At 42.7% G+C, this 21,720-nt stretch overlaps 2 protein-coding genes across 6 annotated transcripts in view; one reads left to right on the top strand and one right to left on the bottom strand.

The window, feature by feature from the left end:
- The window catches only part of FAM160A1 (family with sequence similarity 160 member A1), a 94,528-nt gene extending 79,104 nt beyond the window's left edge, over window positions 1–15,424 (top strand). For all 4 annotated transcript variants that reach the window (XM_030449583.1, XM_030449580.1, XM_030449581.1 and 1 more), the window contains 6 exons: window positions 450–529; window positions 1,950–2,137; window positions 2,600–3,640; window positions 8,651–8,829; window positions 9,120–9,258; window positions 13,117–15,424. In XM_030449583.1, the coding sequence (XP_030305443.1) occupies window positions 450–529; window positions 1,950–2,137; window positions 2,600–3,640; window positions 8,651–8,829; window positions 9,120–9,258; window positions 13,117–13,367 (1,878 nt within the window). In that variant the 3' untranslated portion in view covers window positions 13,368–15,424. The remainder of the gene's footprint in view (window positions 1–449; window positions 530–1,949; window positions 2,138–2,599; window positions 3,641–8,650; window positions 8,830–9,119; window positions 9,259–13,116) is intronic.
- The window catches only part of GATB (glutamyl-tRNA amidotransferase subunit B), a 59,580-nt gene continuing 42,909 nt past the window's right edge, over window positions 5,050–21,720 (bottom strand). The window contains exon 14 of one of the 2 annotated variants that reach the window (XR_003987510.1): window positions 5,050–5,221. The gene's annotated coding sequence lies outside the window, so the exon portion shown is untranslated. Of the gene's footprint in view, window positions 5,222–10,637; window positions 10,809–21,720 lie in introns of those variants that run through there. The other variant, XR_003987511.1, reaches the window with a different exon arrangement.

Below are 21,720 nucleotides of genomic sequence, written 5' to 3'. Positions count from 1 at the left end.
ATGCACAAATCATTAATAATTTCTTCTACTTAAAGCATTAGAAACTTGAGATAGTTTAGAACTTTTCTTTTAGAAAAGGCCTTTAGCTGGTTCAAATTCTGTTTCAGAGGTAAAAAACTAACACAGTGTCTTGGAAGTTGCAGCGTTCACTTAATGCTGAATTAAATTAATTTAATAAATTTTAATACTATTGAAGACTGGCACATTGCTGCTTGTTTAATACCTTATTTGAAGGAAAATTCAGGATTGTATTTTGCTAAAATATAACATGTATAGCACTAGACAACATTTAAAAAATCCCATAGAAGTGCTTACAAATGAAATATCACACTAACAGTGTCTTACAAAGCATGATGTTCTGGAAGACCCATTTTGTAGTGTAAAATGCAGGGAAGATTGGAAAGGTACAATTTTCAGAAGAAAAACTGACAATTTCTATAATTTTCCAGCTCTGTGTGGTCTCCTTGGCATTGTTCAGAACACTCATTGGCTTGCATTGTGAAGATGTGATGTTACAGCTAGTTTTAAGGTAAAGCCCTAACTCCTTTTTCCACTCTTTATCCTAATTCTGGGACGTACAGTCTCTGCCTATGCATGCAGAGCTGGATAGGGGTTCCCCAAGAGAGCAGAAACTACAAAGATAAGAATATTTATGATCCTTACAAAAATCTACCAGACCTGAAGAAGTGTGATTTACATCCCACGATCTTCAGGAGCCAAGAGATTTTTCTTGTGATTTATTTCTATAAAAGTGAGAGAAGAGCAGCTAAGAATATATTTATCACCTACAAAATGCTTATTCACTGCTTCTAAATGTATAATTCTTCTCTCCTGCCTGTATTCTCTAGTGTATTATACACTGTGATACCAGGCTATAGACTTCTTTGCAGCTTCCACTTTCCTTCTTGTTACCCACCTCTGTGAGTCCTCTCTCACCAAGACTGCTTCAGGTTCTTGAAATGTTGTGTAATGTACTAAATCTGCTAAATTACTTTTAACTGATAGTTCTATGCATTGCTTCAGAATGCCCACTTACAGTTTTGGTGTATGTAGTAGATGAGAACTGATTATTTATCTGGAAATATTTATGTAACTAAATTGAACTTTTAGCACTGTAGGTCACATGAATGTTTCAGACACTTGTTTGTCCCCCTGCCCACAGGCATTAAGCTGAAATTCCATATAGCTCTGGGTGTTGTGCCTGGGAATGCTGTTGGGATCTCAGTGAACTCAAGTATGTTGCTACTGTAACAGCAGTAAAATGCTGTATTTAATCTTATTTTTGATTATTTAAGGAATCCTTAAATTTGTTTGCATTTTAAATTGCAAAACTTCTCATTAACACTGAGGCTTTTAATAAAGATCTCTTAAAATTTAACAGAAGTGCTTTAAAGAAGTTCAGCACAAGACTGTTTTTCCTTTATTCCTTGAATTCTCCCTGTAGCTTTTTCCCTCCTCTGCCTGAGAGCTCTGTTATCTGCTGCAGCAGAACACCTTGATGACCCTCCCTTCCTTTTTGCTGACTGCTTGTCTGGCACATGTCTCTCTTGATTCCCAGGAAAAGAAATAAATTAAAGATTCTGAGACAGAACTCATACCTAGCAGGGCCAAACCACTCTGCTGGCCTTTGACATTTGCTCACCCCATACTTCTTGCATCCCTTCTTGCAGCAAGTTTGCTCTGACCTGCAAAGGATCATTCACTTCCCAGTTCTGATGTGAGTGATCTCCTACCTCTGCTCAACTTGGCAGTTCCTCATCAAACAGTAGCTTTGCAATATAGAGCCAGCATTTCATGCTCTTCAGAGGTTTAAAACATGGATCACTGTCAAGATTACTACTGCTTCTTTTAATTTAGAGTGGCCAGAAAGGTGGGAAGGGCATTTTGTATGTTGTTGCTTTCTCCAACATGAAAGGCTGATGAAGTAATGCTTGACCCTGCTGTTGCAGGTATTTGATCCCGTGTAACCACATGATGTTGAGCCAGAGGTGTGCTGTGAAAGAGAGAGACTGCTACTCTGTATCTGCTGCAAAACTGCTTGCCCTGACACCAGTCTGCTGCTCCACTGGGATCACCTTGACACTGGAAAGCCAAGGAAAAGACTACATTCTGTGGACAAAAGCAGCACAAACTGAAGGTAAATGGTACTTGGGAGAAGACCAAATCATGAGCCGAGTGATTCAGCAGCAGCTCATAGGAGTACCTGGGGGAAGGATGGGAGGGACTGGAAATGTAGTGGGCAACAATAAACCAGGCAAGCCTGGACTGAAAAGATTAATTAATTCTTTCTCTGTGACCAGGTCTATCGAAACCTTATAATAACAGCTATCCAACTTGCTTATGCCTTCATGATAATAATGTACAGATATCTCCCTGCAGCTCTTGCTGCAAAGTGGTTTTATGGTTTGTTTGCAGGCTGGTCTCACAGATAAGTTACAGCTCTGCTTTGGCAATACAAACAAGTTGCATGTTAATGAGCAAAACTCTTAATCTTTACACTTTGATCTTCCTGCCTTATTGGATGATTGGGACTAAAGATTAGATAGACAACTTCTGGGCTGTTTTACGTCATGGTGTGAGTAATCTCCTTTACTTACAGATTGTGGTAGACGCTCTTCTGAATCTACTTGCATTGTGGAATATGGAAGAGCTGTGGACATCAGCTATTTGCAGTACCTGGCAGAAGCTCAGGAAGCCATCCTCCAGTGTCTGAAAGATTGCAAGGTTTGGTCTGCCTTGTATGATGGAATAAACCCTGATCCGGACACCTTTATCCAAACGCTTGCTGAGGAGAACAGCACAGATGTGGAAAACCCCATGTTTCGGCTCCAGCAAAGGACACCCAGCACATGCAGTTCCTCTCAAGGAACTCCATTTGGTGAAAAGATGCAGCTGGAGCTAGAATGGGATGATAGCTATGACACAGGGATTTCTCCTGGCTCTGATGTGAGCTCACAGCAAACGCATGATGATCTGGGAAGCACAGAGATGCAGCCACCTGCAGAGCCACCAAAACACATTAAAGAAATGAAGAAAAATGCCATCATGCTCGTCAAAGGATCTTACATAGAGGAATCAGACTTTCAGGATGATGTTATGGTTTACAGGTTATATGCCCAGAAGGATGCTCCAGATGATAACTCTAAGGAGAAAAGTTTAAATGTAGCCAGAGAACATCAAGTCCAAAGACAAACGGCAGTTAATGGGCCTATTGCAAAGACCCAGCTAGAAATGGACTTGGATGATGAGCACAGTAAGAGAAATTCAAGCTTGACTCAAGGTGTAATGAAAGAACAAATAGACCAGAAAATGATTGAGATTGATCCACAGCCAGACTTGAAGTTGGAGCTTTCTCCTCAGGAGGCAGATCATAACTTAAGTGTAGGACTGCTGAGCACAGATGGTGAGGATTTCATTGCACAGTATGACAAAATTATTAAGGAACTGGATCCAAACAGTGCAAGCTTGGAGAAGCAGAAGCTGGATACTCCTGACCCTGTTTCTCCTGCAGAAGAAGAGGATGACTTTGAGAATTTCTCAGCAGATACCCCTTCAGCAGAGAACATGCCATCTCCCTTTGGACCAAAAGAGGATGTCTCTCCCAGGCACGCTTTGAGGAGCCAGAGTACTCCATTTACAGGTGGAATGTCCTGTTAATTCCATACTTTACAAGTACAGGAAGGCAGGGTGATTAAAGGGGGCTAAACAAGATGACAGCATGTGGTGCACAGCACAAGCATGGAGCAAGGAACAGTCCTGGCACTAAACATGGTTCAGCCCAAATAGCTGACACTGGTCCAAGGAGAGTGAGAGATCCCACATGAAAGCAGAGCAAAGCAATCAATATGGTGACAACAAACAGTGGTTGCTTGGGGGGAGAGGGGGAGGTTGGCCATAAAATCTTGACTTGTTTATATGTCATCATTCCCGAGAAAGCTTTTGCAGTTGAAAGCATATTGGAGCAACACTTCAAATTTACCAGGCCTGGGTAAATGATGTGTTTTTCTGGTGGCTTTCCTCTCTGACGCTGTGGCTCTGGTATTGCGTTGCCCATTTTTTCCCCTCTGCTGTTTCATATTTCAGCACCAGGTGGCAGCTCTGACGCCAGGTCTGTCCGTGCCTGGCTCCATGCTCTGCCCCGGCATCCTGTTCCACCCAGCCCAGGTCTGCCCTCGCTCTTGGCGTGTGTTTTTATCTTGTGCCAGGCAGCAACTTAAGCTTGGTCTCCTCAGGCTGTCCAAGTGCTACCGGAGGTTACAGTGGGCTTTTCATCTGTATTTGCACAGCTCCTTGCACTGCAGGCTCCTGATCTTTAGATCTCCTAGATACCACAGCAATGCAAATAATAAAAAATAATTCTGTATCTAGGTTTCCTCATCCAAAACAAAACCTCTATAAGATGGCTTCTCATTCATTTGAAAGGAGGGGGAAAACATTACTGCATGAGCACTGAAATGCAGCTCTTTCTGGCCAGCTGTGGCCAGCAGGCCTGGCGCTGCTTCTTAGTGGAAAAAAACTCAGCCTGTTTTTCAGTCAATTTGCTGTTTTCTCTGGGGTGGCAATTTCCTTGTACCAGAGGCTAATCACATTCAAACCTTTCTGTTTCCCATTATCTGTTGTCAAATGTAGCTCAAAAATGGTGTCCCTGTCTCTCATTCTTCACGGAGTCCTTCCCTCCATTTGTTCTTTTCCAAAAACCCCTCAGCAGTGTACTCTCCCCTCTCAAAAACAAACAAACAAACAAAAACAACAACAACAAAAAAAAAAAAACACAAAAAAAACCAAACAAAAAAACACGAACCACCAAAAAATACAACCCCAAAACTCCACAAAAAACCACAATTGAACAAAACAAAAAAGAAACAACACAAGGAGCCTTGCTATTTGCTCCTCATCCACAGCATGTTTTACTTTTAGGCTATTTTCCTTGCTTTAATGGAGATCTTAGTGATCTTAGTGATAATGGAGATCTTAGTAAGGAGGTTTTCATAACAGTACCTCAGAAAAGTTGAGATTGCAGTGTATTTCCATATAATAATATATTTTATTTGGAGTGCTATATTAATTTTGCAGATGGGTATGATAAGGATTTTTTGTTGCTTTCAGTGTTTTGGGATGCTGCTGTGGGGTAATTTTCCCTGCAGAACTGAATAACCAGACTGAGGTTCCCACACCCAGTAAGTGTCAGCAGTGCAGAGATGTTCTCCTCAGGCCTATGGATCTAGGAAGAAAATGTCCTGTTGTGTCTATGTCAAATTTAAAAGCATTAAGTTCTATCATCCCTATTTCCCCCTGAACAAAAAAGAATGTGGTGTTCAGGATCAAGAATTTATATTCATTTCCCTCTCCCACAATCGTTGCTTGATGCCATGGACACATAGAGATGTACAGTCAGGAATGAAATAATTTTTTGACTTCTCATCCATTTGCTCTGTTTCTTACAAGGTTTGCAAACTCTGCTTAGTTCCTCTGATTCTCATTCCAATAATTTCTTGGGGGAAGAAGTCACTCTGCCTCAGAGAAATTTTTTAATGCATGTTGGTAACTTTTGTTTCAGCTATATATAGCACATGTAACAAATTCTAGTTTTAGCTTTATGTACTCAGCTTTGAAGCCTCATCTAGAGGAGAGGAACAGTGATAGATCTCAGCTCCTCCTCCTTCAGTTCTTCTTGATAGAGTAGAAATGCTGCACTGTGGTCCTCAGGAGCTCTGTGAAGATGTCTCCATGAACATGAGAGGGGAAACAGTAGGTGATGTTGGGACATGAGTAACTCAGTAGAAGGTTTTGGGGCCACTCCATTGGGTATTCCTGCAAGATGTCAGTAAGTCATGGGTAACAGGAGAGGTGCCTGAGGACTGGAGAATAGCAAATGTCACCCCAGTCTACAAGAAGGGCAAGAAGGAGGACCCGGGTAACTATAGACCGGTCAGCCTCACCTCCATCCCTGGAAAGGTGATGGAACAACTTGTTCTTGTCACTATCTCCAGGCATATCAAGGACATGGGGGTCATCAAGAGCAGTCAGCATGGTTTTATCAAGGGTAAATCATGTTTGACTAACCTCATAGCCTTCTATGAGGAAATTACTAGGTGGATAGATGATGGAAGAGCAGTAGATGTGGTTTATCTTGATTTCAGTAAAGCATTTGACACCGTCTCTCACAGCATCCTTGTAGATAAGTTGACCAAGTATGGGTTTGGTGATCAGGTAGTGAGGTGGATCAGGAACTGGTTGAAAGGAAGGAGTCAGAGAGTTGTAGTCAATGGGGCTGAATCTGGTTGGAGGTGTGTGACTAGTGGAGTCCCTCAGGGGTCGGTACTGGGACCGGTGTTGTTCAATATCTTCATCAACGACTTGGATGAGGGTATAGAGTGTACCCTCAGCAAGTTTGCTGATGACACTAAGCTGGGAGGAGTGGCTGACACACCGGAAGGCCGTGCTGCCATTCAGAGAGACTTAGACAGGCTGGAGAGTTGGGCAGAGAGAAACATGATGAAGTTCAACAAGGGGAAGTGTAGAGTTTTGCATTTGGGGAAGAACAACACAATGTCCCAGTATAGGTTGGGGGCTGACCTGCTGGAGAGCAGTGTAGGTGAAAGAGACCTGGGGGTCCTGGTAGACAAGAGGATGACCATGAGCCAGCAATGTGCCCTTGTGGCCAAGAAGGCCAATGGCATCCTGGGGTGCATTAGAAAGGGTGTGGTTAGTAGGTCAAGAGAGGTTCTCCTCCCCCTCTATTCTGCATTGGTGAGGCCGCACCTGGAGTATTGTGTCCAGTTCTGGGCCCCTCAGTTCAAGAAGGACAGGGAAGTGCTTGAAAGAGTCCAGCGCAGAGCTACTAAGATGATTAAGGGAGTGGAACATCTCCCTTATGAGGAAAGGCTGAGGGAGCTGGGTCTCTTTAGTTTGGAGAAAAGGAGACTGAGGGGTGACCTCATCAATGTTTTCAAATATGTAAGGGGTGAGTGTCAGGGAGATGGAGTTAGGCTTTTCTCAGTGATGACCAGTGATAGGACAAGGGGTAATGGGTGTAAATTGGAGCACAGGAGGTTCAAGTTGAATATTCGAAAAAATTTTTTTACTGTAAGGGTGACAGAGCCCTGGAACAGGCTGCCCAGGGGGGTCGTGGAGTCTCCTTCACTGGAGACATTCAAAACCCGCTTGGACACGTTCCTGCACGATGTACTCTAGGTGGCCCTGCTCTGGCAGGGGGGGGTTGGACTAGATGATCTTTCGAGGTCCCTTCTAACCCCTAGGATTCTATGATTCTATGAAGATGTGATGACAGTCTTTATGCTGATGGCTGATGTGGTTGAAAGGCAGCAGCCACATAGAGCCTTGTCAAAACTGCCCCTTGAGCTTTCCTCTTGTGAGCAGCTGTGCTGGCATTAGCACAGTCTCAAGGGAGTCCTTGCTTTGTACTCATGGTCACTATAAAACATGGTAGCATCATTCTAGTGATGCTCTATTGGGTGAAGGCAGTGTAAGCACTTAGGATTTGATCCTTGCTGTTGTGCTGGCCCAGAACTGCTTTAGCCTCTGCTTTAGCCATGCAGTTTACAGCAGATGTATAAAACTGGGCTAAACCATTCCCAGGTAGCTCAAATGGCTGCCATTTGCTAGCTGAGGGAAGCTGGAATGGGGGGAGGGGGGATTGTGGCCAGCTACTTGACTTAGAAATGCTCGTGGCATGCAGGGATCAGGGTGGGATATTCAAAGTTAACAACTCTGTGTCACCCAGGGATTCTTCAGTGTGGAATGAGGGATGTTTCTAAGAGTCTGCTTGTGTTTAGGACATGCTTACAGACTACCTGAAGAACCTCACCAGCTGTGTCATATAATGATATGTGTGTAGTATTTGTTTAAAGCCATGCTCAGCTTGGCAGAGGTTTCTTTAGCTTGAGCACCAGGCGTTTATGTACTTTCATGGTAAATGCTTCTGTATTTCAGTGGTTGTCCTGCAGCACGAGTAAGCAAACCGAACCTCTTATATACTGGTGGCATTTCTGTAATAAAGCCTACATCTAGGAATAATTTTGCTTCTAAATCTATTTTAGTGTCCTCTCTGCTTCATGTGACTGTTTGCAGCACTGAAAATGCCTTGGCTTGTGATGTGATCTATTGTAGGCCTTGGTTTTTATGTTTAACATAGCATTGTCACATACTCTTAGAACACCACAGTTTTTGATAAGCCAGGAAATCTAGCTATAACTTATTCTGCTCAGTCCTTGCATAGAAATAAAGCCCAACAGGAGCAAAAAGAGCAGCTTCTGTTTGCACTGAAACTAGTGGTACTGTTCTGATTAACTTCAAGGGGAATAGAGCAGTAAACCATAATGTGGCAAGCTAAATTCTTATTGGTACATGTAAAGGGTAATAGTTATGCATCTTAAAGAAGCCATTAATGTAAGCTCTCTGGCTAGCTAGCAAAACTGCTTCTACTCACTAAAGCTTCTAACACTTCTGTTAAGTCTGTTTTGTCTGATCAGGTACAGCTTGGTTTTCCTCCCTGATGGCTTTAATGGGCATGTGGGAGGTCTAATTTGGCTGGTTATGATGATAAAAATTCCTTTTAAATGCCTGTTTCCTGGATCTTAGTGGTTTTGTTCTGTGAAAACAAAAGCATTGCTTCTTCCTTTTCTTGCAGGGCCCTTCATCAGCGTAGTCTTGTCGAAGCTGGAGAACATGCTGGAGAATTCCTTGCATGTTAATTTGCTGCTGATTGGGATCATTACTCAGCTGGCAAGCTATCCACAGCCTCTCCTCCGTTCCTTTCTGCTCAACACCAACATGGTGTTTCAGCCCAGTGTGCGGTCACTTTATCAGGTATTTGACCACTAGTGTAAGTCATGCCCATTGGAACAGTATTTTTGGTGTCTCATTAAACCTTACTTTAGCTCTTTTCAGTTCTTCCCCTTGCTTTCCCACCAGTCTGAGAGCCTCTCACCTCGTTTTGATATTTTAATTGCATTTGAGCAACGGACTGGAAATTCTGTATGACCATAACTGTTGTTGTAACTCAAATTTAATGCAGCTAGAGAAAGCCTGACTCTACAGTCTGTGGCTGCACGGGGAGCAAAGGAGAAAGGAGTTAATTGTTACTGTTGTTTTGGCAGGTGCTGGCATCTGTGAAAAATAAAATTGAACATTTTGCTTCAATTGAAAAAGACTTCCCAGGTCTTCTCCTGGAGGCCCAGCAGTACTTACTTTTTCGTGTGGACATGTCTGATGCTGCAGAAGAATTGCTAACCAAAGGTAAATGTTAACCACACCCAGAGGAGCACTGGGTAGAATGACTCACTGCCTCTCATTCTCTACAGAATGGTTAAAAGTAGATGTGGTGTGGTCATTAGGTGTGGTCATTAACCAAATGCACCCTTCTGTACCCTTAACTGACAGTGCTTGCTAGGCCATAGTAAATGGAACTATTTGGATATTCTTTGCTCTTTAGAACTTTTTGTTTGCTACAGAAAGTGTCTGGTTAAAGGAGTAACAAAATCATCTCTTGGCTTGCTGTCAGTTTGGCCATAAACAAACCAGCTTTCAAGGCATGAGGAGTGATGGCATATGTGCATGATTTCATTTTATTTTTAGCCTGACCTTCATCTAGTCATTGGTTCTTTTTTTGATAAATGTTAGGGAGGACAGAAGTCCAGAATGAATTGGTTACTGCAACAACTGAATAAAGCACAGCATCATGGTTTGGGCTACTACTGAAGGAGAGAGATACTAGCCAGAAAATTTTGAAAGTGCTTTCTTGAATGAAAAACAAAACAACAAAAATAAAGGGTGAGTGGGTGGGTGGGTGCAAAAGGCAGGACACTTTGGGAAGTGGTGGGGAGCTAAATGGGCATCATCCCAACAAGCTTTCCAGGGGACTTCTGTAACATCTGCTGCTCTTCAAGCACAGCAACATTACACCTGTCTCAACAGCTTCCAGTATTTACCCTGGCATGGGGGAAGCTAGCAAAAAAAGGCAAAATGAAGAATCTTAAATTCTAAGACCTTTCCTGATGCAGCCAGGCTGCTGAGAGAGTTGGGGCCCTGCCCTGAAGATGTGCTTGTTCTCAGCTTGCTGCTGAGCAGGCAGTGTTGGGTGCAGGTTTCCCTTAAAAGCCACCTTCCCCCGTGATGGGAAGGTGTCAGATTTGGTGAGAGCAGTGACAACAGTGAGTAAGAGCTGACTCAGCACCAGGGCTCAAGAGAGGCTGCATTTACAGGAGTGTGCTCACTCATCACTGATTAACAACCACCCCCTCTGCCTATACCTCTGTGAAAATGTTGATACTTTTCCTCCATTTCTAGAGGTGTGGAAAGCATTCTTCAAGGCTCTGAATAATAATACATCTGATTTCTAGTCAGCATAGTATGTGTTTCTAAGGTTTGCAGTACGTTTAGTCTGTAAAAGTATGGTCTTGCTAAGGCTGCTTCTTGAAGACTTAGCCTGTGGAAGGTGTCTGCTGTAAGGAGCTGTGTGCCAGTAACATTTTAGGCTCTACATTCTGATGCCATACTTTAGAAAGCCTCACATTTGTATGGTTAGTATGTGGGAGATGACATTAAGAGGCAACATTCAGTGTCCTTTTTTTTAAAGTGCTGGCAATAAGAACTTTTATACAATGCATTCCCAATAGCATTTATTTATACTTCCTGTTTTTAAGTAGTTTTCTTCTGTGGCCTTCAGAATTTGTCAGGTAGACTCATGCTGGTCATTATTTAGGAATTTGAAACAAGGCTGCTCAGTCACTCTGTTGGTACATTTGCTTCTGTGTTGTGGCAACTCCTGTGAAGAAAGCACCTCTTGGCTAATGGATGGAGAGAAAATAGATGTCTGGGTAACTGCAGATGTGGTTCCCAGCAGGTCTGGTGAGGCAGGTAATCAAACTCTTAATTCTTGGGGCACATTGGCTCACTAGTCTGTCAGCTCACAGTAGTTGATTGTATTGAGTAAGAAGCGCAAGGCAGGAACTGCTGCACTCATAGTAAATGAAAATAAGGAAAAGGAACTCCAGGAGCTCCTGTAGGATTTCTTTGCATTAGCTTGAATGCCACCTTTGAGCATTGTGCAAACCAGCAGCTCTCTGAGGGCTTTTCCCCAGATGGAAGTAGCAAAAGTTTTCTCTACAGGTCTGAGCATAGCTGGCCTCCTACAGAATCCATACCTGAAAAATGGAAGCCAGACTTAATGGGGAATGCAAATGTAAACCCAAAATATTCCAGGGCATTTCCTTTGCCTTGGGAGTGGTGGCCTCTGAAGGTGTTCAAGCAGAAATGAATGATTTGTTATTTACTGCTTGTAGCAGAGTGTGGTTTCCTTGCACACTGGCCTGGGTTCTGGTTAGGTAAGGAGAGCTGTCAGGATGTAGGTCCTATAAAAAATGCTGCCCTGCTTTCAGTGCCTCTGGTAACTATCTCCAGGGAACTCATTTTCTCAATTTCTCAATTGTATGATTCAGTTTGCATCCTCACACTAGAAAGAGGTGGATAATCCTGGTCAAAGGAAAAACTTGTCCTTCAACCAACTTTCTGTGGGTTTTGTTCTTTTTTTTTTTCCCAACGAAGCAGTTGAATCTAAATCAAAATCTTTTGGGGGAACTGTATAATTTTTTTTTTTTTTTAAGGGAAGATTTGAAAAAAAAAAAAGGAAAGCTTTGATAGTGTAGTAGCATTCTGGTTATATTGGCTAAACTATTTGCAAAAGTTAAAATATTAATTATGAAACATTTTGACTTTAGAAAATCTTAAAACCCAGAATCTTCAAGGGAAGCTTGAAACCTAATCTTTTCATTGTAATTCATAATTTAAGATGTTTTTCCTCCCACAGTCAGAATTTCCTGCAGAAGTGAAATTCCTGTACTCTGTCTCTGGTATATAGAAATTTGTAGAATAACAATATGAATGATTGATAAGTCTGGAGCTGGAAAGGTTTGTTGAGGGCTTTTTTCCTGAAACTCAAGAAAAGCAGAACTCTTAGATTATTAAGGTGAAAATTCATTTTGGGTATTTGGAAGTATACAGTAATTCTGCAGCACCTTAGGGAAACTACAGGAGGGTGAAACTGTGTGCACTTCAAGGGAAATGTCTTCTTAATGCACCAGTGTAGCTTTTGGCTCATCTGCAGTATGGGTGTTAATTCATCAGTCCTTTATTTTTTTAATGAACTACTTATGCATCTCATGACAACATGTAAGTTCAATGGGATTTTTTCTGTCTCCACTTCTGGCCTCAATGACATCCTGTGGCAGTAAGTTCTGCAGGTTAATTTTTCTTTGTAAAGTACTTATTTTCATCAGTGTTAAATTTTGTCACCTTTTTAGTTTCACTACATTAATTATCATCTAGTTAAAGTGACATTCTGCTTCAGGTTGAATCAAGGAGCAATTGATTGAAATATAAGTGTTGTTGTCACTGTAATTCCATATGTTCTGATGCTTGAGCCCTGATCTGAACTCTGGCAGCAGAGATCACGTAGCAGAACACGTGCTGGGTTTTGCTTGCTCTTTTTGTAATGTTCAGATGCTTTACAGGGAGTTAAAGTTCAGTGCAGTTCGTGGGACCTACAGATGTAGAAAAATCAAATTTTCAAATATTTTTTCCTTTAGCTTCCATCTCTCTTCAAATTCCCATGGAAGTGTGATAGCTTGGCCTCAGACCTGTTTTCAGGATGATTCATGGGGAGAGGATAGAGAAAGAGAGAGAGAAGTTAAGTCCAAATGATATTTTGATCTGAGGGAGTGCTAGAGCACAGTATCATTTAAATGAAGACAACCTTGCTGTGTCTAGATGGATAGATAATATGCTGCTATTTCACAAGATAAATCCATATTACTCTTTCCCTGGACTCCTTTTCTGCCCACAGATTTCTCTTATCAGAGCTGGAACTGAATAATATATAACTTGGGGAAAGACAGCTAATAAAAAATGCAATAGAATCATGGCACATAGAACTTCATAATGTTGGATTAGTGGAGTATCTCCCTACATGGTCTGGGTACTGCAAACTGCAGCTCTTTTTAAACTGGGTTTGAACACTCTACAAAATACTGTGTGTTCTTAATGCACTGAGTCACTGGTTTTTCCTTTTTCTTTACTCTCCTCTCTTTCTGGCTGTAGGTAACACCCAGCACAGCAGCAACACAGGGAAAGGAAGGAACCTCTCTGAAGCTTACCCAGCTGTACTCCAGACTTTCCTGGGACATAAAGGAAAGAAAGGACTGGCTCATCCCAGCCTTCCTGCACACGTGAAGAATGCTGTACTTGCTGCTGCCCTTTTCCCAGAGTTTCTGAAGGAGCTGGCAGCTCTTGCCCAGGAACATTCCATTTTATGTTACAAAATACTGGGGGATCTTGAGGATTATTATTAGTGGGGTTTTTAAACGTGCTTTTGAAAAGCTTCTGGATTTTGAACAATTTTTTTTTCATGCAAAGCTGCTTACAAAAGAAGGTTGTACTTCAATATATCCTGAAAATACTTGATTTGGAGGGCGAAGAAGGAGGCAACATGTTATTCCACGTTACCTTATATTAGGCCTTATAATTTCCCTCTGTGCTACATAACTTATTTAAAATATTTCTTATATTGCTCTTACTGCAGTTTTCTACTTCACCTCTTTCCACAGCCACCCTTTTTTAGCATCACTGGTTCCTGTTTCATTTCTGCAATAGATGCTGTATGAGAGGCTAAGAGAGGAAAACTTTTTTGCTTTTCTGTTCCAGAAATACTCTTCTGGATAACTGGTTAGGAGACATTTTGCCTGGAAAAACATTGTCCCGTGGGGACAGTTCAGGGTCTGAAAATATGTATAAAGCTACATACAAAATCTGCACAAAACCCCTTTATGCAAAGGGCTGTGCTTCTTCCTGGCTTTGTCATCTTCCCCCATTCCCTTCTTTTTCCCCCCAAAACTGGGTTCTTAGCAATCCACATCTGAAGCCCTCTTTTTAACTGGCTCCTCAGGTTTTTTGAATTCAAGTGACCTTATGTGTATTAAACCCATGACTAGCTGAAAGCAGGTGCTGGACCCTACACATACCACATTGCCTTATGTTGCAGACAGATCTGCAGCCATCAGCTGTTGGTCTTTGAAGTCAAATGAGCTGTGTAAGTGGATGTGGATTGCAGACTGCCTGGAATTTTCCTTGCAGTTTCTCAGCATTCTTCAATAACTGCTGCATTGCAACCTAAACTCTTAAGCATGCCTTATTTAGTCAGATTTGCACAAAGTACAAGACAAAATGTTTCTATGCAATTAGTATGTAGTTGGTTTTTATGCTTATTTTAATAAGGTGAAGAAAGGTATTCAGTATCTTACTGAAGTATCTTTCAGTAGTGTTAAAAGGACAGCAGGCTGGTTTTTTTGTTTTGTTTTGTTTTTTATGAAAAAGGTTGGCTTGCTCCTGAAAACTGTTCTGTTATGTTAATTTGTTTGGTCAAGGGAAAGTTAAATACTGCTTGTTTACTTTTCATTTAGGTGTTGACTTTTCCTAATATTGCACTTTTTGGGACAGTGAGGGGAGGACCAGACTATTCACTGGCTGTAGGAAAGGAAGGAGTAGCAGGGAAGCTGTCTGCTGGTGACTAACTGCGTGAGGAATTTCTCTTCTGTGAGTAATGGGCTTCATTAGAAGAACCCAAACATGATGAATTGGTGCATCACCACTGCATTTCATCTTATCTTAGTAGCATAATTGTGCTTCCAGTGCGTTGCCTACATAAAAAGGGGCTTAGTTCAAGAAAGCCTTAAATCCCTTTGTCCAGGACACTAACAGTGACTCCAGCAAATCTGAAGAAACAGAAATCAGAACCAACACTTGTGCATACATTAGCTCTCCTGCTCATTGTAATTCCATAATGTGGGATGCTCCAGTTAATCATGTTCTGATTTTGATACGTGCTTTCTCAGAGACTGGAAGCAAAAATAACACTTTAAAAACAAAGACACTCCAGGAGAGGCTAATTATTTAAAGGTCAATTTCTGTGGAAGTTGCTGGGCAATTTAAGCTCCTAAATCCTTCAGATGCTTCTGAAAAGTTGTACCTTTAAGCTACAAGCTGTGAGATGCATTCATTGTGTCAGACTGCTTTGGGCTGCTCCAAGGAAAAAAAAAAAAAAAATCCAGAACTGTACCTCTAACAAAATCACCTCAGGAACTTCTCTGGGTTCATTTTCACTTGTTTACTGTAGAGTTCACTTCCACGATGGCTGGGGGGGTCACATTGCTTCCTAGCTGACTCTCTGGTTTGCTTTCATTCCTGACTTATTTGGGTAGCCACCATTGCATCACCTGCTGACCTCCACATGGCCCTGTTTCACCTCACAACCTTCCTTGGAAGCTAGAGCCAAGGCTGTGGAATTTTGTTAAATCTTAGTTATCCAGGTTTAAGAGAACTCTTTCCTTTTTTCCTCCTTCATTGCTGTTGTAAATGCCTGATGAGCAAATTAAGATTTAAAATTATTTATTTTTTTTTAAAAGCTTGTCCTAGGGCATGGTGAGTTCTTTTCCCTCTCCCCATTCCCACTGTTACCAGTAGTGCTGTTTTCCATGCTCTACTCATGGGCCTGGCCTGAAGGGGTTCAGTAGCAGTGTCTGTCTGTGTCTGTCTGTGTCTGTGTGTTTGTCTGTGTCTGTCTCTGTGTCTTTGTGTGTGTATATGAAATGTTTCAGCATTGTGGATGCAGGGCCAGGGTGTGCTCTGTGCCTCACCTCTCCTGGTAGGAACTTCTTGAAAGCAAAAGAAAAAAATATGAAATGACTGTGATCAGCTAACTTTTTGTGGTTGAGAAACAAGTGCTAAATTGAAGAAGCAGCCCAGTCCTTTTTCTGAATTGCTTCTAAAAAAAAGAACAAAAAAGAATTTTATCTTTAAAAAAAAAAAATTCTGCAGACTGGTGCTCAAGGCAGAAAGGTTGCTGTATCAATACCCTATTCTCTATTTTTATGCTAAAATAAAAATCTTTCTTTGCTGGGTAGAGGGATTTTCTTTTGATGTTGTTGATTTTTAACTGGTGTTCTCAACAAATGTACAAAGTCACAGGAGTTTCATCACAGCAAGTCTATTAAGCTTTGTGGGGATTTTAAAAAGTGGGCTGCTCAAAACAGCATCTGAAAATTTGATGAAGGGGAGGATTTACCTCATAAGCTGTTGTAGAGCTGATGTTCTACATCCAGCAGGGTAAAATCAGCCTTTGAGTGGTGAAGGAAGAATTCTTGCTGAAAGGTCAGAACAGTGTTTTGTGCAGTGTTCCCTTGTAAGTAGGAAATTTGTCAGCTCCCCAAATGGAAGAGGTGGGTGAGTGCAGTGGCCCTGGCTCAGGACTGTAAAAATGGCAATTATACTTGTAACCTTTTATTACTTGGTTCCTGAGAGGGATCAGACTTGCAGCTGTGTCTCAGTTGTGACAGCAGCATCATGTCCAGCACCCATATTGGCAGGAATTGCATCTTCTGCCTTCAAAGTGCAGACCTTTATGATTTACCTTGAAAATGTTGATCTTTTTGAGATTCATCACCTCCGTGTGTCTAAGTTCTTCAGCCAAATGCTTGTTTAATAAGCTTCTTCCCTCCAGTTATAAAATGCATTATCCCTTCTGGGTGCATCTTCTTCCAAAAAACCCCATATGCCTCTGGTCCAAGCTGTGCTCCAGCCAGTGGGTCTGCAGAAGAGGCAGCATCATGCTGCTCTTTCCAGGAGGGAGAAAATGCTCTGTGGGCTGTTTCCCCACACTCGTGTGTGAGTGTGACTGGAACAGCTCACCTTTGGGGTGTTGTCTCAGCACCAGTCACAAAAGAAGTGTCTTGGGGCTGGCAGATCTATTCCAAAACCTGCAGGTGGTGGCTCAGTGATACCAAAGTTAATTTCCAGTCTCTTGCTGGATGTTTCAAACTGTGAATCCAACATTTCCAATGCAGCAGTCTTTGAGTGTGTTTTTAAGCTGTTCTGCTGTAGCAAAGAAACTTTCTGGCAATTTCAACCTGCTTTTTTTGTTTTTTGTTATTTTTGTAACGTAGAAAGTGAACACTTGGTCTTATAATAACTGTTGTAGTTGTTCTTTTTACCTTTGACCATTTTTGGATGCCCTATGGGTTGGCCTCAGTGCACACACACGTGTGGTTTGTGTTAACTGGGCTAATGCACTCAAGGACTCATTCAGAACAGCATCACCCTTTGCATCCTGAAGCCCATCATCTTCAGACATGTACAGTCAGTCAATTCAGGTGCTGTGTTTGCCCTACTTACTGCCTTTGGCATTTTTCTTAAATTTGATCTTTTCCATGCACGTCCTAAAGAAAAGTACAGGATTTCAAATGAGATCCAGCTGTTGGTGTTGCAGGTTCAGATGTGAAATCACTGCCTTTTTTTGTCCTTGTAACTTTTGACCTTGGTTTGGAAGAACAGAAATGAGAGCTTCTGTTCTCAGCAGTATTCCACGGAGATGAGAAAATTCCCAGTAGCAGGCATGGGCTTCCCTCCCACCGGCACACCCAGATGTATTCTTCAGGGTATCTATTTCCTAAATTACTTTTTTTCCTCTTTCAGTGGGGCTTGTCACTTCGTAAAAAGCCTGATGGATTCAGTGGTGCCCTGCTGCCCTGCCCTCTCAGTGCATTTGCCTTTCAGATGCAATTTGATCTTTACAGTAAAGTCGATGAATTTCCTAGAATGGGAGAAAACGCGGGGTGCCTGGGGTCAGCGTTGGCGCCGGGCAGGGGCTGTGCTATGGAATGGGGACAGGGCTGGAGAGGCAGCAAGCCCAAAGAGCTTTTCTGCTACCAGCGCCGTTCGAATTGCTCTTTGGCCCGGGCACAGTGCCCAAGTGTTCCGCTCGCTCCTTGGGAGCAAAACATTTGCAAACAAACTTACTGCATCCTGCAGAGCCCAAGAGTTTAAGCTCGGGGGGTTAAGTTGTGTTTACCAAGAGGAGTGTAATATCCAGCCCGGTGCGGCCGCATTCGCTCCCCCTGTGTGCACTCGGCTTTTGTCTCGTAGGTTTTGTGCTTCGGGAAGGTTTTTTTAGCTTCTTGTGAGAAGGTCTAAAATCTCAGGGTTCAGAAGAAAAGGAAAGGTGCGGTGTGATTTGGTACTGTTAAATTCTGTCATTGTGCCATTTGAATTTGTAGCCGCAGCTCCTGTTTGAGGGCAGCTTGATTTAATAAGCAATTTAGTGTGCTGTATTTACTGAAATTGCCATGTCATGCCTGCAGTTTTTGTGATGGCTCCTGTTACATTTGTAACATTTAAACTGCATCTGCGGTTATAAGTAGAATACAGGGATTTTCCTCTTTTCTCTTCTTTGAACTCAGATAGCTCGGGCTCTGTACAGCAATGCTGCTGCTGTGTCCAGATCCGATTTAGATAATTACAGGATGTTCTTCCTTGAACCTTTTGAGCATTACCAGCGGGAAGGGAGAGAAGGAGACACTCAGGCTGCTGACGCTAATGAGCAAACCAAAGGTAAAGCACCGCAGATTAGCAGGGGGCACTTACCTCTGTGTGAAGTGCAGTAAGAATTTACATTTGTGTTGCTCTGATCTACCAGGGACCATAAAGAAAAAGCTCCTGGCAAACTTGAAAAATGAATGTGACAGTGTCCTCCGGTAACTGTCCAAGGGGACAGCACTGTTGTGTCGTGTGTTGGGCCAGAACTGTGCAGAGTAAAAAAATTTGCTCCTTGTTAAAGGGGTGTCAGGCTTGCACAAATAGTTATTCAGATGATTGGATGGTGATGCCAGGTGCCTGACCACAGCCAGCTACAGAATGCAACACTCTTCCGGTGACTTGGTGGAAGTGAAAGCCCAGCCCTGACTATAGGTACTTTGTTTTTTAGGGGCTCTCACCTTTTCTAAGTGATGACCCAGCATCAATGTACTTCTCTTATTATATCCTCAGCTGGAAGCCTCTTGTTTATGAATGGGAACATTACTTGGATTCTCAAATGTGTAGGTACTTAGTGGGCATGTTGTTGCTGACTGTGCAAATCTTTTTTTTTTCATTGATTATAATGGTTCTTGTGTGGCAGCTGGATTAAAATAAGACTGAAGTCTCTGGGCTAAAAGCCCTAATGGAACTTTTGTGCAAAGGCTGCATTTCTCAACCAAATAACTTTCTTTGGTGCTTCAGCAGACTGCATACAATTATGTATTGTGAACTAAATACCAGCAAACTTACATTTCTTATGAAGCCAGTTCCACAGCAGCTGTATTTTAATGCAGTCTGCTTCAAAAATAACCACCTTGGATTTAAACCAAAAAATAACGTGGATGAGTCAAATCCAAGACAAGTGAACTGTGTCCAGCTCGGTGCTGCTGTGTCAGTTTGGCCACAGCTCAGATGAAATCCCATCCCGTCCTCAAAGCAGAGGGAGCAGCTATGGGTCTCAGTATCCCTTGCTGCAATTTGGGCCAAGTGCTCATGTTACTCAAGGTGTCTCTTGGTGTCCAACTGCAGCTTGGTCTTGGCAACTCTGACCAGCATCTGCTGTAAAGCTTGAGCTGTAACATCAGTTTTTGAGCTTCAGTGTGATAAACCTCACAGTCCCAAAGACCAGTCTGAAATGTGGCCTCCCAAACTTCAAAAATGAGAAGTCAAAATAGAACTTCCTGATGGTTATGCCTGCTTAGTGAGTGTAAATGCTTTGGGATAATTAAAGCTGTGGCTGATGCAACCACATCAGGAGAAATTTTGCTCCATGTTTATACAAAATGCCTGCACATGGAGGGAGTGAAGCCACAGGCCTTCTGTGTTCTTGTCAGGATTGGTGCATGTTAGCACAACCTCTGCAGCTCTGAGTCCTGAACACAGCTCTGGGTCTTTCTCCAAGGGTGGGGTGAGAAGGAAGTGGACATGGAGTGAAATATTTGCTGTCTATGTATGTGCTGAGGTAAGATGGGACTGTCACCAGTCTTTTTTGGGGGGGAAGCCAGCAGGTGAGATGGAGTCATTCGCAGGGTCTTGAGTTGGACCTCACACACAGGTAAAGGGGAGGAACAACAAAGGTCAGGGTGGTACATACCAAATGGTGCAGTGAAATGTCTGCTCACAGTATGAGAGACCTTAAGCGTCTGGGACTGGGGTGGTCCTGGGGAAGACTCAGTCAGTACTGACTAGGACCACACACGGCTGTGCTGCTCACTGAACTCCACCTTCTTTTGCATCTTTCTTGCCCTATGGCAACACCTGAGCATTTCTGTACCTTTGCTTTACTGCAGCCAAAACTCAGGCTGTACGTCCTGATGTGGGGTGTGTGTTGGAGCACAGCCAGAGGACAAGAAGCATTCCTGGTGGATTTGTGTCCTGCTGTTGTCATCTTCAATTACTGATCTGTCTTGGAGCAGGGAGTTTTTGATCTGGAGTTTAAATTTGCCATCACAATGGGCAGGAAAAGGCTCAGCAAATTACAGGTCATGGCAACTCAAACCTGAAAGTCTGTAGCTTCTGAGGGGACAGGGATGACTTGCACTCAACAGCCAGTGCAATGGCTGTTGACCTTCTCTGCTGGAGCTTGGTTTTATGTGGCCATTATGAAGCAGAATCCAATGAACTTTGAAGTATTTGTAAACAGCATTGCAAGGGAGATGCAGGCAACAAGGAGAAAGAGACCAGCAGCATGGTATTCCATCTGCTCCCTCACACAGTTTTGAGAGTGGTGAGTAAAAACCTAATTTGTTTTTCTTTACATGAAAAAAATACACACTTTCCATGTTGAACATACACATAAGGCTATAAATCACTGAGAAGGTGGTGCTGAGGTCGGTGGTTGTGAGAGTGTGTAGGTAGAGGGGTGCTCAGAGCAGAAATGAGAACATCAGAGTGCACTGACACCAGGCTGCAGAAGCAGAGTGGGAAGGGGCTGCAGCAAAATTGCAGTGCGAATACTCTAGCTGTAAATTTTTTAGTTAAGGTTCCTATCATATGCTTCTATTTTTAACACAGTTAAAATTAAACTCTGCAGCCAAGGCTGAGTGCTAGAAATTCTTTCTTTGCTGCTTCAGCATTGCCAGCATCTTTTTAGACAGCTTTCTTCTCCTCTTCTGCAGCCTGGGCTATGGGATACTTCAGTTACACAGACAGTGAGTATCATCTCTCCGCCCTCAGGACTGACCTCCTAAAGGACTTCCCAGCAACAAGTGGATGAGATTGTCATGACAGTGTCTGGTGACAGCTTTTAATTTGTGAGCATATTCCTTGGCCCTCTGTTCGTGGCCAGTTACTGCTGAAAACCTGCATGAAACTGTCCTTAGCTCACCCTGCCTGATGCTGTAGCACAGATGGCATCTGCAATCAGCAGACCCTGGAGCGCTCTTGTAGCTAAGCAAGAGCTGCAAGTTGGGGTCAAAGCCTCAATCTTCATTCTTGAGTTTCTCACCTCACCTCAACCACCATTTAAAACAGCACCTTGATCTGCAAAATGTTCTGACATTGAACACTTTGTAGTCAGGCTCTGTCTTTTATCTTGCAGATCTACCTGGCCTATGGGTTTTTTAATTTGTCTCTACAATAGCAGGTATTAAATTCCTTGAGGCTTCTGCTGCTTTCAGTGTGCTCCACTGACTGCTGCTATGCAAATATAAACCAAAGCTGCTCTGTGCAGTACAGAGGTCACTTGTGGAGTATTTATAATTTGCCTTTAGCTCTGTTTTGGACACAGAGGGAGGTGGGGGTTGTATTTAGGCTGCTGTATCAGGCCCAAGGCAGGCAAGAAAGGATCTGGTGTTTTGG

Source organism: Calypte anna, chromosome 4A, assembly GCF_003957555.1.
Source record: "Calypte anna isolate BGI_N300 chromosome 4A, bCalAnn1_v1.p, whole genome shotgun sequence".
NCBI classification, from domain to species: Eukaryota; Metazoa; Chordata; class Aves; order Apodiformes; family Trochilidae; genus Calypte; species Calypte anna.
This window is presented reverse-complemented; position numbering and strand designations above follow the sequence as displayed.